Raw genomic sequence first — 17,441 nt, 5'->3', positions numbered from 1 at the left:
TAAATCGAAGAGTCTGCTATGCCTTGTTTCTTCTGTTTCTTTATGTAAACATGAGGCCTAGACTTTGTATTTCTTGTTGAACGTATATTTCTATGCGGAACACAACCACCGTTTTTAACGTGCTACTTACCATAAAGTACAACAAGGTATTTGTTTAGTAGTGTTTCACTGTGTGTGTGCGTGTGTGTGTGTATTGCTGCTGGTGTGTGTGTGTAGGTGTGTGTGTGTGTGTGTGTCTGTGTATGAGGCAGGCAGGCAGGCTCAGGGTTGGGATTTCGGGTTAAATATTCAAAATGGCGGACGGAGGAGCAGCGAGTCAAGATGAGAGTTCAGCACCAGGTAATGATTACAGCATTTTACATATTCATACTCATATTCAAACTGCGTTACTCGCAATTTATGGTTGCAGAATGCAGATGAAACACAGAACGACCGGCCGACGCGGACCACATTAGGCTTTGTTTTAGTTTACACACAGCTAGCTTAAACTGTAATTTGACAGAGGAGGAAACTAGCTGTTGCAGTGCGACGGCAGAAATACATGGAAACATGCCTCCCCCCTTTGTGTGATTAGACGGCCCGTACGCCGCTACATATTCATACCTCGGTCGACAAATACAACTTAGCATATTTTATTAGTAATCGCCGTCGTGGCTCGGGTTCATGTGTAGCGTATATATCTGTTTTCTAGTGGCAGTTGGCTTGTAGTCTGTTAGCGTTAGCTCACCGGCTAACGCTTGGCTTTGTGTTGATGCCCACAGTGAGGCTTTTGAGGGAGCTTTGCATATTCATTTTTTTTTTTCCACCGGCCGGGCAGTGGCTTTGCGCTCGTTTCTTTTACAACCAGGGCGTCTCRGAGATATTAATCTAAACACAGCACACATGGCTTTCATTAGGAGCACAGTGCCATCTCGGTGTGCCTCTGTTCGACGTGATTTTTTCCCCCCTCTTCTCTACAGCATTTTGCCTCTGTCTTTTGTGCTCGGCGCAGCGGAGCCACAGCAGCAGCCTGTTGTGTTATTCATGCAGGCCTCCCTCAGCCAGAGTGCGGAGTTCAGCATATTTTACACACACCAAATACATGTCAACACAACACTTTAAAGCTATTATCATCTTTTCTCCTAGCATAGTCATCATCTAAGTGGCTAGTATCAGTCCAGTCGTGCTGAAGCTAACTTTAGCTTCGTAAGATGCAGCTGTTGTGTTTTTAAGGGGTAATATAAGCGGTGTTTTGAAAGAGTTGGTCTGTGCACTTTTCTGCTTGAATTGAGACCTGTTTGTGTGGTGAATCTGTAACCGAATATAATTTATTCTGTTCAGCCCTCGTTGCTTCTGAAGGATTGGTTTTGAAAACTTAATGTGATTTTTTTTTCTTTTTGCGGCGGAAGGTTGTCTTTGGACTTTGTGAAGCTGCACTGAATTCAGAGGTTGTACCTGTGTTATCCCCCCAGGCACAGGGAGGGGTGGTGAGGCCCACTTCCGGAAGGCCACAGTAATAACAGGCAGGAGGTTTTTTTGTGTGTTTTTTTTTGTTATTCTCCATGCTGGTTTCATGACCGGGCAAGACACAGCATGACAGCACTATTTTACTCCATGCTGTTACACTTCTCATTTAGTTTATTTTAAACTCACAAACCCCTTGAGAAGGGTACATTCCTACCCACTCCTTTTTGGACATGGGAGTTAGAGTTAATTAATGAAGACGGGCTGTACTCTTGTGACATTGGCTTTTATACAACTTCATTTGCTTTGCTTAGGCTTTTCTTTTTCAGCCAAAAATTCCTTTCTGCATATTAAGATTTTTTTAAACTTTTAACTGAACAGAATCGATTTTGATTTGTTGCGCCACCATTTTTGAGCAATTGTGTCTCTGTTTACAATTGAAATCTTTGAAAATATCTGATCCAGAATCATACAAACCCAAAACTTACGTAATATTTTTGGGAAATTACCATGATATGTTTACAAAATGATACTGGGCTCTGCCTTGGTAGGGGTCAGTTGTTCTGAAATACAAGTTTTATTTGACCGAAATGTTGAAAATGTTACATTTTCACTCAGGTGTGTCGAAGGGAAATGTTGAAAATGTTACATTTTCAACATTAGAAAGTTTGCTTTGAAATACAAATTGTTGGCAAATTCTGTAACTTGCACAAGCTATTTAAATTTTTTTTGATAGAAATCAGATAAAATTAAGCATGCACTACCAAATTGGTTGACATATGACATAAAGGTTGATGAAAAATGGTTTTTGGATTATTTTTAAAAAATTACTCTATGTAAATCAAACGTTGTTTTGTTGGACTAAATATTCAAAGATAAACTCTAACAATGAATGACTTTTCTGGCATTGTATTTTTACAACACTACTTTGGTATAATGGCGTTAAAATAGAGATTAAAAATGTGTGGTATTTATTGTTCTTATATAACACAGCTTGCTAAATGTAGACATTTAACAACTTTACCTTAATAAGCACAATGGGTCACAACTCCTTTGGTTCAAAATCAAAATCACATTTTGGTTTTGTGTTTTTGTGACTAGAAGTATTTTCAAACAGCCAAATTTGTCTCATGCAATCAAATAATCTTCAGTCACTCAGGCGTTCTCTTTGGCATCTCATCTCACTTCTAACGGGCCGGTGTCCTATAACTTTTAGATGTGTCCTTTGCCCAACACACCTGAATCAAATTGCATAATTAGCTCCTCAGAATACAGTAATTTCTACAGAGTATTGGTCGTAACCTGCTGGATTCAGGTGTGTCGAAGGGAAAAATTGCAGGACATTGGCTGGCAATTGGGACCCCTGTATTTAAAGAGCTTTAAACCACAGAAGCGACATAACAGAAGATTTTAATGTTTTTAACTTTTTAAAACCTCAGTATACCTTGGCAAATATTTAAGAAAATGTTGCTTCTGAGGGGACAGTGTTGCCGTTATTATAAACAGCAGCCACAGACTCTCTGACTCTAAAACACATAGTGGTATTTATTAAATTTTTTTCGTCTTTTGGCTCAAACTAAATATGCTCACAATAATGTTATAGTATTTGAATGTRCAAAAATAGCACTCAAGTACCCGAATGCAAATGCTCGAGATGAACGGATAACATGAAATATCAGCAGAAGAAATGAGTGAAACCCWCATGAAAACTATCTTTGGCTCAGATAGCTGCACTCAGATGGAGTTTGTAATAATAACGAAGGTTATTTGAGCAAAATGGAGATTTATTTTTTTGCTCGGTTATTTTCGTAGAGATTTTTAATTTTTTTTAAAGCTCTACTTAAAAGTGCTGGGAAGTGTTTTCCAAGTCTGAATGTGTACGGGGAAAATAAAATGCAGAACAGAATAATATTTGCATAATACTACATCTCTGCCTTATCATTTTGTCTCATCCATTCATCCCATTTGTGGAATCCATATTTAAAGCCTGGCAACTATAAGATATGTGCCATGAATTGATATTKTATGTGTTTTTTTCCCGAAAAATGGCTACGCAGTGGTAGCGCTGGAGATTTTTGTGTGGAAAAATGTGAAATCTTCATGTTTAACGATGTGTCTGCTATTTATTTAAATTGTATTTTTCTCCAAACTGATTCACTTTCAAAGTACAAAAACAGTCTCATGCATTTAAGTGTCAAATTTTATGTTTCAAGATCCTTAATTAAATTTACTGCGTTAGGGATTGCCAAAGAAAAGTTAATTTGCTTATGTCTCGCATGTAACAACACTCTCATAAACGCTAGCACTTTAATTTTTTTCCAGTAGCATATTTGCAACTGTAAAAAAAAAAAAAAAAATTATGTAGAAAAAAGAAGGACTCGTATTAGATTGAGGTTCTTAAATAACAGCTGAGAATTGAATGTTTCCCTCAAACTGGAGCTACTTTTTCTCATTTAATCAGTTTCACAGTTCCACCCTCATTCTAGCCTTGTACTTTCATCATGAATATTCATTGTTGTAAACATGGTTGTTATGAATAATGCAACACCCGCTGTAATAAATTCAGGACATGCCATTTCAGAGCACTGAGAGGGCCTCCATGCAGGCTCCAGTTAGACAGGCTGCCTTTTTCCTGTTTTGGAAGCAACATTTTAGATAATAATAAGAGTCTTGTGGTGCCCTAGGACTTCTCATGTTTCTGGGGAATTAAAAAAAAAAAATCCACTCTGACTTTGCAATGACATGCAAAACTTGTTAAATATATTCCAATTAACAGGAAATTATTATWAATTTTTTTTGTAACACCAATACAAAAAATAAGCAAGCTTAGGTCAAATTTTAAGCATTTAATAGTATTAAAATCCTAGATGGAGATGAAAAGTAAAAGTGACAACATGTTTACGATGTAGCAACAAGAGAATCTTTAAGAAGGCTTTCAGGAGAAGTAGGGAAAGGCAAGTTGTTGCATGTTGCAGGCAATAACTGTCACGTTGTTTCTAACGGATGACATGCCTCAGACATAATTAAGATCTGTAGTAAACTACTGCTGATATTTTATTGTAGCTTGTTTTAGCTACAAACGGTGAGAAGTGAAAACTGAGGTCTTGCGTAGGAAAACATACCAACTAGTAAGAACATTGTTGCTTTGTTGAGCTTCCTTTGACTTGCTACAGAGCAGAAGGTTCAGAACGATGAGTAACCACCTGAATAGTCAGGAGTTAATATAAATGTCATGTCCCTCATCAGTGACGTTCATGTGAATTTAAACTGTAACAGCGAGTCATGCAGCTAGCCTCGGCTGCATGTGCTTAATGGAGGGCTTGTCCTCCCTGAGAAACGTACTTTAATTTGCTCGGATTGGATTTTCCTCCTAGTCTACCGAAAGTTACCTAATGACCACCCAGGAGAGAAACCACGGTAGCTTACAGAGGTGTTAGACCCATTACTGTTCATCAAATTACATGGCATGCTCATGCTCATTTGTGGACTCGGTCCGGCCGCAGCTTCTGGATTTTGTTGCGTGGTTTATTACACTCCAGTCTGAATCTGCTTGGAATATTTATAAAAATGCTGCACTTAGCTGGGAAGTTGTTGTGTTTTTAGGTTAATGGCCCCAAACTCACAGATAATTTGTCTTACGCATACATCCAGACCAATAAAAACAAATTAGCACGGTGCTCAGATTGACCTAAATGTACAGGTTGTCCGTGTAGTCTCGGCTAACCCTGAAAAACAAAGGTGCTAGTACAGAATGAGGATGCGCTAATTAACTTTTTGCTCAGTCTCGTGTCGAATCTCTCAGCTCACATTAATGTCCCTGCAGAATTCAGCCAGCCTTCCCGTATTACAACGCTAATGAGATAACGGTTTAAAATTCTCTGCGCAGGATATTTGTATAATGCATTGTTCCACTTTGAGGTTTTGCAAACCATTCAACCAAGGGGCCGTGTATGTGTAGCGCTGCAGATAACCAAGTTTGCATTCACTTCTTCTCTGCTGTCTCATTTGGTTGCTTGAGGACAAGAAGAGTTGTTTCTCAGCCTCCCCAGGCTTACCTTGTTCAGGCAATATCTTCAAAATCTTTTTATTGCAGATGGCATGAAACATGGAAATGCTCGTCTTTGAATAAACTGTTGACGAGTGTGAACATGTCAATACATTTAAACATGCTTCAGTGGGGATATTTTATTTAAATCGTTTAAATATTTATGTCTTGAAGGAAATAAGACTGAAAAATAGTGTGAAGTGTATATTGAATATCAGCGGTGTTATGACAATTAATAGGCAGTCATCTAGAATGTGCCAGTAAAGTCCAAGTTGTCGATAAAAGGTGAAACAAGTTMTTTTTCAGATTCAAATTAGGGATGTGCAATATCAGGAAAACATGCAATTAAGATGGTATTGCCAAACACTGCTGTGATGTTATTTATGACTATTGAGTGATTATTTTYCCCACCACTTTTTGTGAAATTTATCATCTCTACCACTAAAAATATACACAAGGTGTGAACATCAAGAGCAGAAGTAGTTAATCAAATAAGCCAAATATACTATTGGCATTCATAATTTGCAGTCATGTCACAACATTATGACTGACATGTATCAGTCATAATGTTGTATCAAAATTGTTCTTTGTGATATTGCAGGTATTGATATTGCAATAATAATTGTAATTCCATATATTGTGCAGCTCTAATTGACACTAAGACCTGAGGGAATTTGAAGATGTATTTGCCAAATTCATAGTGGAGAAAACATGGTTGATTCTGAAATGAAAGACACGAGTTTGTTTGACAGATTTTAGCTGATTTTGATTTCTCTTTCACAACAATAAATGAAAATTACGTTTTTATTTTCCTCCTGGTTAGAGTAGAAATGTAACTGTACAAAGCTTTTGTAGTAGAGGAAGGTTTTTTAAAAAAACATCTGAGGGTGTCTGTCTCTACATCACAGAYAATACAAATACAGTAAAATCCTTGGGATTATGTAGAAAAATAATTGTTATGGTCATTTTAAAAGTGAATAAAAGTATTGTCTGGGTTAATGTGTGATTGGGGAAACCTCTCCTGTACTTTTGGTGGATTGTTAACTTTTAAATCTTTCATTCATTCACTATTAAGGAGCCCTGTGAAGCATGTTTGACTGATTCACATTAGGTCCAGAAGCAATGTCACCTCATCTGTAAGTGAGAGAGTGCAGTTRGTGCTTAATAATTATTTAAAACTGYGATGTTTCTATAATATATGAAATATTCCATCACAAAATTTCTAAACAGACTAAAGTATTGCAGAGGTGATGCTTTAAGCAGCTTTTAGCAACCTGTAGTAGCATTCAGCATGACTGGTGTGATTACCATGTTTAGTAATAGCCATGCTAACACCTGCATGTTCCCTGTAGGGTCRCCATAACCTTTCCAGAAAGATTGCGAACAAATATTTGAACACTTAAAAAGATTCAAGCAAAAGCTACTGCTGTGTTCAGTGTTGGTTAATGGCTGAGGCCTCACCCTGTTTAAAGGTAGCAGTCAGGACAAACAGCAGACTTGCTTCCCTGAGCGTCTTCTTTACACCTTTTGTCTGGCCTCATTTTGAAACGTCTCAGTGACTTTAAAATCAGGGATGGACCGATGGACTTTTTTCACTTCCGATACCGATACAGATATCTGAGGTTTAGTATCAGCAGTTACCGATCTGATACAGAAAAGCAGTGATTTATTTTATTTAAACACAAACATAAATGTTTTGAATTAAGAATTTATTTGATAATTATGCACAAGTACAATACACTTAAATATAAAAGCAGCTGCAAAAGCTTGGTGAAAAATGTAAAAACAACACAACTTTAATTTGTTCAGTCAGTGCAATTAGGAGAATAACAGCAAATGTAAAATAATAAATAACAATAGGTTGACTAGTCAAACATATAAAAAGTTTAACTGCACTTTCTGAACAATTTGAAAGAATATTTTTGCGATTAGGAATTCTAAATATAATGTAAAATAAATATTAAGCCGTGATGTCRCTCAGAGCACAAAGCATAGAATTAGACGGAATAGATACATAATCTAGACTCTTTTTTTCTTCTTCTCAATATTGKAACCAATACAGATATTAATATCAGATTCCTGCATCACTATTTAAAGTAGCCAACTTTGAGTCATGTTCCCTCAGTAACAACTTCTATACCGAAGAGCGTTTCTTGAGTATGAGTAGTTAGTATTTCTGCATGGTGCGTTCAGTGATTGTTAAAAAGGTCGGGTATTTATTTGCTAGCTGGACAATAAGTGATGAGGGCCAGCATATTTCTTAGTGCATCTCTAATTTTATCTACATGGTTGAAATGAAAATATTTTTTGTTAGTATACATGTAGAGAGAAACGAGGAAGAAAACATGTTTATTAGTATTTACCGCAGCGCTGGCGCGGTTATCAGCGTTGGTCAGCTGTGATTCGGTCAGGCAGTGGTTGGTAAGTACAGAGGTTGATTAGGCCTTTAGCCAGGAGCAGTTGCTGTGGATTTAGTCGGTAAGCCCCTTCCCCAGAAGACCCAAATCCAGCCTCGCATTCCTCTCTGATTGGTTGGACACCTGTGCGGCTCCATAACCGGGCCGCTTCCCTGCCGCATTAACTCTCAGCACATGCTCCGAGTGAATTTTAAAAGGGGGTGCGGGGGGCAAAACGAAACACTAATGGAATGTAAAGCTAATCTAAATATGTTAATCCCCAAACACTTCATAAACATGGACGCCAGCGGCCCGCCACCCACTTTCTGAAGTCATTCGCTTTGGAATGTTTTCGCCGCGGGGGTTCTCACAGTAATGACAAGCTGCTGGTGGATTAATGTGGAGTTATTTATTTCCGATTGAGCGAGTCCAACACCCTYCACCCCCTCTGCCTTTTCCCTCTTCCCCCCCCACACGAAACCCAAACCTCCCCCTCCCTCCCTCTTTAGCAGTTCGGCCCAGTCTCCAGTCGCAGACGCTCCATCGAAGCAGTTCACCCAGCTAACACCACAAGCCCTCTGCTGTCAGACCTCACGTTGCATTCTGGGATGTCTTCAGCCCCTTTACCTGCTCTTAGCTAATTACTTTTTAGGCCGATGCTCACACAATAATTGGTCTTGTGCTGCTTCCTCCCCTCCTTCTGCTGCGCAGAGTGCTAGTTTGAGCACTTTCTTCCCTCTCTCTCCCCGTCGTCCTTATTCCCCTGTTTTTTATCGTCCTCCAAAAGCCATCCAATTAATATGCTAATGAGCTGATAAATATTTATAGGGGTTTTAAATTATGCAGAGAGCTTTCAGAGCCCGGTGTGAAATGCGTTGCTCGCAGGACTTCAAAGCCTTGCATCACTAACGAGGCAGGAGTAGATTTGCATACGGCTTTAATCAGCTGAATACTGATTATGCTTCATTAYAGAGTTGGATGGAGGGAGGAAAAGGAGGAGGGGGGTTCGGTGTTGAAGGAGGCCGCCAGCTGCACTTGTCGTTTGTTTCATTCCAGCAAGAGAGGGAGAGAGAGAAGTTTTTCAGAAGTAGAGGCAATCTTGGCAGCAGAGAGAGGGASTGCTAGAGAGAAAGGGGGCAGAGCTGTAAGAAAAGAAAAGAGRGGAGCAAGGAGAGCTGTTTGCCTAGACACTGTTGGCTTTCCCAGTGTGCGTTTCCCAGAGTTGCTCAGCAGACCGTGTGGTAGAGACCGCCACTGTGTCCCTGTGTCTCTGTGTGCTCGCTGCTGACCAGTGGAGAGTGAAAACAAGAGAGAAGGGAGGCAGAGGCGGGGGGGTTGTGGGAGGAAGGAGTGCGTCCTGGACATCCTGTCGGTGGGGTTGCCCAGTCGGGCGGGTTGTACTCGACAGGTCCAGCAAGCATGCAGGAAAGCACAGGTGGAGCAAAAGCGGGTGAGTTTTTTTTTTTAAAGAAGACTGCGAGCGAGTTCAGMTGGGTTTTATTGTTTGGTCGGAGGCTAATCTGGAATATTGACATGCAAATGTTACAGATTTTATCCTACAAGGTTGTAACATCTTGCTTTTTTAATGAGAGTGTTCTGTAGCTTTTATCAGTGAGAATGAATGAGGACTTGAGGAGCAGGAGTAATATCTTGGCACCAGTTGATATGAGATTATCTCATTATGTGTCTGTCTGGTTCTTTCAGATGCTAAAGTGAATAATCAGTCAGAAACTTCTAAATGTGAAATGGAAAGAGGTGACGGAAACACCGGTCAGTATCGATCAGCCTGTTTCTTTTTTTTTTTTTTTTTGCATGGTGGAGATATTGAATTTTTGGAGTTTTATCTCCTCATTCAACAGGTTTCAGAATCGGATCCGAAATTTATTTGAAAAATGTTGGYAACACAAAACCATCCTGTTAATCTTTGTAAACTCATTTGATCAGCTTTCCAAAATTTCCATTATTCATTTATTTTCCGTTCTGTTTTGTTTTGTTCCAATGCTTTAGTGACGTTTCGCTGCAACTATGTAACCTTACGTTGAATACTGAAGATAAACATTTGCATTCTTCCTGATATGTGCTTTGAATTCCTGTGTAAGCTGCAAATGTGAACACTTTATTTAATCAGTAACACGCAGCTGTTTYCATATGCATTTAAAGAAACATTTCCTCCCACCTGCAGATATTTTCAGTGTTCCTCTTTTTGTTTTTTAACTGCAGTGTCTTTTCTCGGTTGAACCGCTGTTACAAACATGTCTGTGTTTCTGTCCMTAGGAGTCCAAACCAATGGACTGGACTTTCAGCGGCAGACGGTGCCAACCACAATCTCTAACGCACATGCACAAGCCCTCTTCCAACAGGTACCACATCACACATGCCTGCATGAGCTGGAGCATTCGCTTTTACCTTTCAAAAGTTCTTGTTTTAATCTAAGGAGCAGCCGTGTTRCAGGAGACTACGGCTTTAAATATTCATAAAAGTAGTTGCATAAAAAAAAAAAAAAAAGAGATGCAATTCTAGGAGAGGTATGCTCATCAGCACGACAACATTTGCAAGCAAGGAGTTCATTTAAATGAGCCAGGCTCTCTCAGTGTCGCCTGGCAACAAGGCAGATTAATCAACCCTGTATGCTAATTAAGCTGCTCTGCGGTTGCTCGGAAACAGATGGCAGAGAATATGCAAATCTATGCAGAATTTACATGCACTGCATAACAGTTATTTTAATTAGCATCTCTGCTGTTCCCCTCCCTTCACTTCTTCCTGTCTCTGAAGGCTGTGACACATTTTAAATGCCCACTTTTATCGCTGCCTTTTTTTYCCTTTCTTTTTTAATTGAAATTCCTCTCACTGCTTAAAGACAAAAGGTGCAGTCTGACCGAGCCACTCAGGTAGCAGATAAATTAGATTTTTATCGTCTTGGTTCTCCTTGTTTAGCACGATGCTTCGTTTCTTGATCTGATTTGCCTTAATTAAAAAAACATCAGTGTCTTGCTCCTATATTTTATGATTATGACTTAAAAGGACGTAAAATTAAGTTTGGCTCTCCGCTTCACTTCTGCCAGTCGAAGTTGGAAGACTCGGGCGCTCTTCCTGCCTCCGTCCAGCAGAGCGTGTTGCCTCAGACCCAGCTAATGTTGGCAGGGGGACAGATTGCTGGAGTAAGTGGCCCCGCGCCCTCGCTGTGCTCGGTCACAACCTCGTCGTTGCGTGCATCCCCCGYCCCCCGTGATCACCTTTCAATACGATCAGTCCTGCTGGAGAAACATAGCTGATAAAATGATGGCTTGATAAGTTTGAGCCTCCTCTGCCTGTCTGCCTGCTCATCTCTGTGGTTGTTAGTTTATGTTCAAATGTCTCCATAACAGAAAGTGTAAAGCGAGCATTCGAGGCATTTCATTTCCATGTTTTTTTTTTTTTTCCTGAGAGGACCCGACGGCTGCTGCTGTGCGATGCGGGAGTGAATGTTTACTGTGCATGTGGATCTGTGTTTGAACATCGACGTCAACATGCTCATTCGCACTTTTGCCTGGCGCAGCTGCATGAGTCCTTCTCTCTGTTTTCCTGTGATGACTCATATTTGTGCTTACAAAACAGCCTAAGCTTTYGTTTATCTTTGATATCTTTGTGAAAAGTTGCATTCTTCAAGGACATTTACAAAAATACTCGCAGTTAACACGATTCCGTGACTTGCAAAGGTATTCACACTTCCTTGATTTTTCCATGTTGTGACCAGAGTTTATTTTATTAAGATTGTATGTGATCCACTGACAGAAAGTAGTGAATAACTGAARTAGAAGAAACATGATTTTGGGTCTATTTGGGTTTATTTTTTTATTTTTTACATACAATCTAAAAAGTGTTGCATATATTTATGTTGAGGCCCTCTAGTTCAGTACTTTGGAGAAGTACCTTATTTCTGCACTTACAGCTGCAAGTCTTGTGGTTTCTCCACCAAATTTGCTCAACTGGAAACTGAAATTTCTTTGTAAGGTAGCTCAAGCTTAGTTAGATTGATTGGAAAACATCGGTAAGCAGGAATTTTTAAATCTTGCTACAAATTTTCTGACTTATTTCGATCTGGACTTTGATTGGACCAAATGAATATGCTTTGATCCAAACCAGCTTTCTGAATGAAGGGTCATTATCTGCTCCCACTAAAGCCTTTTTCTTTYTTTAAATCTACCCATCTTTACACCAAGCATCTCCACAGCATGACGCTGCCACCGCTATGTGTCACTGTGGAGATGGTGTGTTTAGAATTATGGGTTTTAGATCTAGGACAAATGGTTAAATTGGACTTCTGATGGCTCTCTCTCAACTTTCTTACTGCCACTATTTAATTTTTTGCACGTAAAATCTCATCAGCTCCTTGACCCCACTAAAGACAAGTATCCACACAGCATGATGCGGCCACCAGCACACCTGAGAAGTATCAAAAAGGTGTAAATACTTTTGCAAGGCACTGTGATCGGAAAGTTGCAGGAACAAAGCACAGCTACACTTGTGGTTTTGTTGCATCAACACCAACTGAAGTCAGTGTTGACATTTATTAAAAAAACGAACAATAACTTGTTGTTATTGATAGGAATTTACTTTCAGTATATTTACTGGAAGATTTCCAGTAAATATACCCAAATTACTATCAAAAATCCCAGGCATTAAATCAAAAACTGATCTCGCATCTGACAGTAAACTTTTCATTGGTATCGAAGCCAAAGCACACTTCACGTTCCGTGCGATYTATCCTTAAACCTAAAGCGCATCACCTACTTCCTCGCCGTTTCCAGCCGCTCCGGTCTCACGCCTCCTGTGTGTGTTTCCCCTCAGTTGACCCTGAGCCCGGCGCAGCAGCAGCTGCTGCTCCAGCAGGCCCAAGCTCATCTGCTGGCTGCAGCCGTGCAGCAGCAGCACTCCGCCAGCCAGCAGAGCAGCACCACTGGAGCCAACATCTCGGCCACCGCAGCCGCGCCGATCACCCAGCTGCCCCTTTCACAGCCCATCCAGATCGCCCCTGTAAGTCGCCACCCTCCATACACTAACAGTAAAATGTTTCAAACAGTCGGCTAATTGTGTGTGTGTGTTATTTTTTTATGCAGCAGCTGCCGCAGAATCTAACCCTGCCTCAGTTTGTCCTGGTTCAGTCTGGCCACCCGATCGCAACGCCATTGCAGCCCACTCAGTTTATCATCTCGCAGACGCCGCCGGCCCAGCAAGGCAAGTGGACTTACTCGTAGGATTTAGAGGAGAGAAACATTAGCAGGATTTTGTTAAAACGTTGCCGTTGCATGTAACTCTTCAGGCATATTGCCAGCCCAGAGTCTTCTAACTCAACTACCTCAAAGCCAAGCTAACCTCCATCCGACTCAACCAAGCATTACCCTTGCAACTCAGGTAAGATATAATAAAAGTTTGTTTAGGTTGTTAATTTCTTATACATGTTTTGTTTATCTTTACTCCTGTCCTCTGCAGCCTACATCTCCAACTCGTACGACGGCAACCACCAACATTCAGAGTCTGCCCCACAGTCAGACGCCCCCCAAGCGGTTGGACACCCCCACCATGGAGGAGCCCAGCGATCTTGAAGAGCTGGAGCAGTTTGCCAAAACTTTCAAGCAGCGTCGAATCAAACTGGGCTTCACGCAGGTAAACAGTCAAGAGATTCATCTGAAAAAGATTTCGAGTTGGAGTCACACAAATRTGTGCTGGCAGTAAGCATCTCCAGTTGATTTTACATAGTTTGTGAAGGTAGGAAATTTGCTTTTTGGTTTCCTAAATCTGGATAAGTATGGGGGAAAATTTATGTAGACGTATTAAAGGTGCAGGATAGTTTCCTTCAGATTTGATCAATCTTTTGGTTGCAGACTTTAAGATGAAGCTAAATGGAATTAGTAAATAAAATGAAACTAGATAAATGTTTTGCACTCATTTCCAGAATGTTGTAAATGTGGGAGGAGAATTTAAAGTTTGAGAAAGTTTGGACTCTGACCCGTAAATTACAAAGGAAACCTGTTTTTAATGTCAGTTGTGTTTTTCTTCATCTTTAAGGTGTCCTATTCCTTTGGCACTTTTAGAGAAATATATTGCAAACCAGTACAGAGACATAAAGGAAGCCCTGCACATTTAGTTAGTGTTCGACTCTAGTTTGAAGTCGTGCTGTTGAGTTACACCTAAATTACAACTTCCTGTCTTGTAGCATTATTAGCTTTCTGTGACAGAACCAAGCTGAGGTTCAGGAGCTGCAGCAGCAGGGATGWAGGCAGGAATCAGCTTGTATATTCATAGATCCATGCTTATTAAATGAGGAAAAATGTGTGAAAGTCACATGTAGGCCATTTTAAGCTCTGATCAGAATATTTTTGCGAATCTAAAAAAAAAACTTTTCACTATGTAATTTAAATGAATAGAGATTAGTTTTTAGAGGCTTTAATCAGAACTAGGAGACTAGAAGACAATTAATAATTTATGACTCTCATATTTCTGTGTCTCCCTTCAAATTGCAGGGGGACGTCGGCCTGGCGATGGGGAAACTGTATGGAAACGACTTCAGCCAAACCACCATTTCTCGCTTTGAGGCCTTGAACCTGAGCTTTAAGAACATGTGCAAACTCAAGCCTTTGCTGGAGAAGTGGCTTAATGATGCAGGTTTGTCCCTAAGCCCACCTTGTTTCTTGAGTTYGATGACAGATGGATCAATGCTCCAACAYCTGAATCAAACAAATCATCATGAGCATTTTGAAGAACTTGACCTCAATGACCCGAGTTGAAGGATGGTGGGTTTTGCATGATGTACTTTGCCTTTACCTCCCTCCTTTCCTTTTGTCGGTGCTGTTTGTGCAGAGAACCTGACATCTGACCAGTCCTTGTCCAGCCCCAGTGCCCTGGGCTCCTCAGGCATGGGCATAGAGGGCATCAATCGCAGACGGAAGAAAAGGACCAGTATCGAGACCAACATTCGAGTGGCCTTAGAAAAGAGCTTTCTGGAGGTGAGAGCCTCATGTTCATGAAATCAAAAGTCCTGATTGAACCGGTGATTGAAATCCTTAAAAATGCTTGAATTTTTAAGGATGGAGTTTTCAGGGTTTGGAAAGTGCATGACATCCATCTGTCTGCATTGTTTTGTAATAAAGTTGCAGTAGAATTTTAGGAGAAAAGACTCCTTACAGAAAGTCAGGTGATTATTTATATATAGAGTAAGAATTTCATTAGAGCCAAAAGGTAATTTAACACAAACAGATTTGTACAATGTAATGACAATTTATTGTTCCTAATGGSTCAGTGAGTTATTGATTTGAGTAATTGAAATGAAGTTGGTCTTATATTTCATTCACTAAACTTATTGAAATTGCTGATTTTATTWTWTTTTWWTTTTTTTGCTAAATCAATRTTTTGTTCTCAGACCAGTCTGGTGTAGAGAGAATTAACATTTTGTCATATTTCAGTTTACTTTGTTCCTGCTATGCAGAACACTATAATAAGATATTATTAATAACAGTAATTAATTATGTCATACAGTGAATTGAAACTCGTTTTTTTTTTCAGTTCATTTGTATAGTTTTTATCTCCAAAATGTGGTGCAGAAAAAGTTTGAAAACTTACCTTTGACACTCAGCAGCTGTGAGGTTGTTTTCGAGGATGCAGCGCTGCAGCTTCCTCAGTACTGACGGGGAATCCCTGGCTTCTTTGCCCTCTTCAAGCAGAACCAAAAACCTACCTCTGACGAGATCAGCATTATCGCTGACCAGCTCAACATGGAGAAGGAGGTGATCCGGGTCTGGTTCTGCAATCGCCGACAGAAAGAGAAGCGTATTAACCCGCCAAGCAGCGTCAATAACGGAGGAGGCAGCACCTCCATCAAGACCATCTTTACCCCCAGCAGCCCCTTGGTAGCCACACTCGCACATTAAAACCATTCTTCAGCAGTGTTGGATCTTTTGACTGATCTGTCACACTTCATGCTTTAAGCTAAACTTAAACAAGATGTAAACCCARAGAAGCTCGCTGAGTGTTCCTCCGTATCCTCCTCTCCAGGTGGCAAGCACAGCAAGCCTTGTTAGCAGTCCAACTATTAACACATCCACCACCCTGACTGTAAACCCAGTGATGCCTCTCACCAGCACCAGTGTCTCCAGTTTGGCTTTCACAGGTTTGTGTTTGTTTTTAACTTTGACTRAAACCTTGAATCAGTCAATCTAAGCTGGGTGTCGGTTTTATTTATTTTTTAAGAGCAACCTTTGTGTTAAAATGCCCTAGCTGTAAATCTACACCTGTGCGTCTCGGCATGCACRAACTTATGAATAGGCAAATAGCTTCCTCTCTGTTGTRCGCCTGCAGCTGCTGCATTCCTGCTTATGTTTAACTTTATTCGAACTTGAAATAAGTTGCAGATATCGTCGATAGCCTTACTGAATGTCAGCGGTCTTACATGTTTGTTGTTTTAGCTTCAGTAATGTTTTAGAGAGTGTCTTTAACATTGCAGTGGGCTGTTGTGCAACTTTAAGTAGTTTTCAGTTGAAAGGAAACAGCTGCAGGCGAGTGTTGGAGGTTTAGGTGGGAACCACTTTGCATATTTATACGCATTTTAAAAGAGGACAGGCTGCGGAGTTGCAGTTAAACTATTTCGACATCACATTCATTATTTGCAAAAGTAAAACTTTCGGTGCATGGAGTAAAACTGTGGCACAATTTAGATGAGGGGTTGAAAAAATGCTCTACTGTAAATCAATTCAAGAGACTTTAAGTCAGAAATGATTAACTTTTACACACTTTGGAGTAAATTACATATTGTTTCCAACTTATGTTGTTAATTTAATGTATACGGCTATGAGAACGGGGCAGGTTTATACAAGATTTTATCTTCTTCCTGTTCTTTTCACTCTTTTTTTTGTTTGTGAATTAATGTTGGAATGTATTAAATCCAGCGTTTAACCTGATTATTTTAATGGAGAGAAAAGAAACTGCATTCCTCCTCTTTCCCCATCTGCTAAGGCACAACAGTTGGAGGCACAAACACAGCATCGGTCATCTCCACCGCACCTGTACTCACCACGTCGACCAGCGCTCCATCGATAAGCCCATCCATGACCACTGTTCAATCCACGTCCACAGACAGCAAAGCCAGCATTCAGGCGCTGGTCACGCAGGCTCCGACGTCCATAGCGACGTCTTTAGGGACGGGCCAGGTGATGGTGGCCGCTCCGGGCCTATCCACAGCGCAGCTGGGGGCCGCCCAGCTGCCCACCAGCGCCAGCTTTGCAGCCATGGCTGCAGCTGCGGGGCTGACCCCGGGACTGATGGCATCATCCCAGTTCACTCCAGGGTTAGTCTGACTTTTCTACAATTTGCTCAGAGGTTTTTTTTTTTTYCCTCTCTATTTGCCTTAATAATGCTTGTTTTGTTTTTAGGGGCGCCCTTCTYAGCCTGACTACTGGGGGGCTTGGCAGTGCACTGAGTCCTCTGATGAATAACAGCACTCTGGCTGCAATTCAAGGTGTGTGCTAGGCCAGCRTCATGACCCAGTAGTAAACATTTTTGGATATTTTCCCTTTTAGCAAAATGAG

At 40.5% G+C, this 17,441-nt stretch overlaps 1 protein-coding gene across 12 annotated transcripts in view; it reads left to right on the top strand.

Annotated features, from left to right (window-relative positions):
* The first annotated feature begins 238 nt into the window (after window positions 1-238).
* Window positions 239-17,441, top strand: part of pou2f1b (POU class 2 homeobox 1b) — a 24,081-nt gene continuing 6,878 nt past the window's right edge. Inside the window, exons 1-14 of one of the 12 annotated variants that reach the window (XM_008434922.2) lie at window positions 239-339; window positions 9,589-9,654; window positions 10,159-10,244; window positions 10,947-11,042; window positions 12,712-12,897; window positions 12,984-13,098; window positions 13,184-13,275; window positions 13,354-13,527; window positions 14,385-14,526; window positions 14,722-14,867; window positions 15,579-15,767; window positions 15,913-16,027; window positions 16,870-17,200; window positions 17,286-17,371. In XM_008434922.2, coding sequence (XP_008433144.1) covers window positions 294-339; window positions 9,589-9,654; window positions 10,159-10,244; window positions 10,947-11,042; window positions 12,712-12,897; window positions 12,984-13,098; window positions 13,184-13,275; window positions 13,354-13,527; window positions 14,385-14,526; window positions 14,722-14,867; window positions 15,579-15,767; window positions 15,913-16,027; window positions 16,870-17,200; window positions 17,286-17,371 — 1,870 coding nt within the window. In that variant the 5' untranslated portion in view covers window positions 239-293. Of the gene's footprint in view, window positions 340-7,646; window positions 9,335-9,588; window positions 9,655-10,158; window positions 10,245-10,946; window positions 11,043-12,711; window positions 12,898-12,980; window positions 13,099-13,183; window positions 13,276-13,353; window positions 13,528-14,384; window positions 14,527-14,712; window positions 14,868-15,578; window positions 15,768-15,912; window positions 16,028-16,869; window positions 17,201-17,285; window positions 17,372-17,441 lie in introns of those variants that run through there. The other 11 variants (XM_008434886.2, XM_008434912.2, XM_008434904.2 and 8 more) reach the window with 11 other exon arrangements.

This window comes from Poecilia reticulata, linkage group LG2 (assembly GCF_000633615.1).
Source record: "Poecilia reticulata strain Guanapo linkage group LG2, Guppy_female_1.0+MT, whole genome shotgun sequence".
NCBI lineage: Eukaryota > Metazoa > Chordata > Actinopteri > Cyprinodontiformes > Poeciliidae > Poecilia > Poecilia reticulata.
This window is presented reverse-complemented; position numbering and strand designations above follow the sequence as displayed.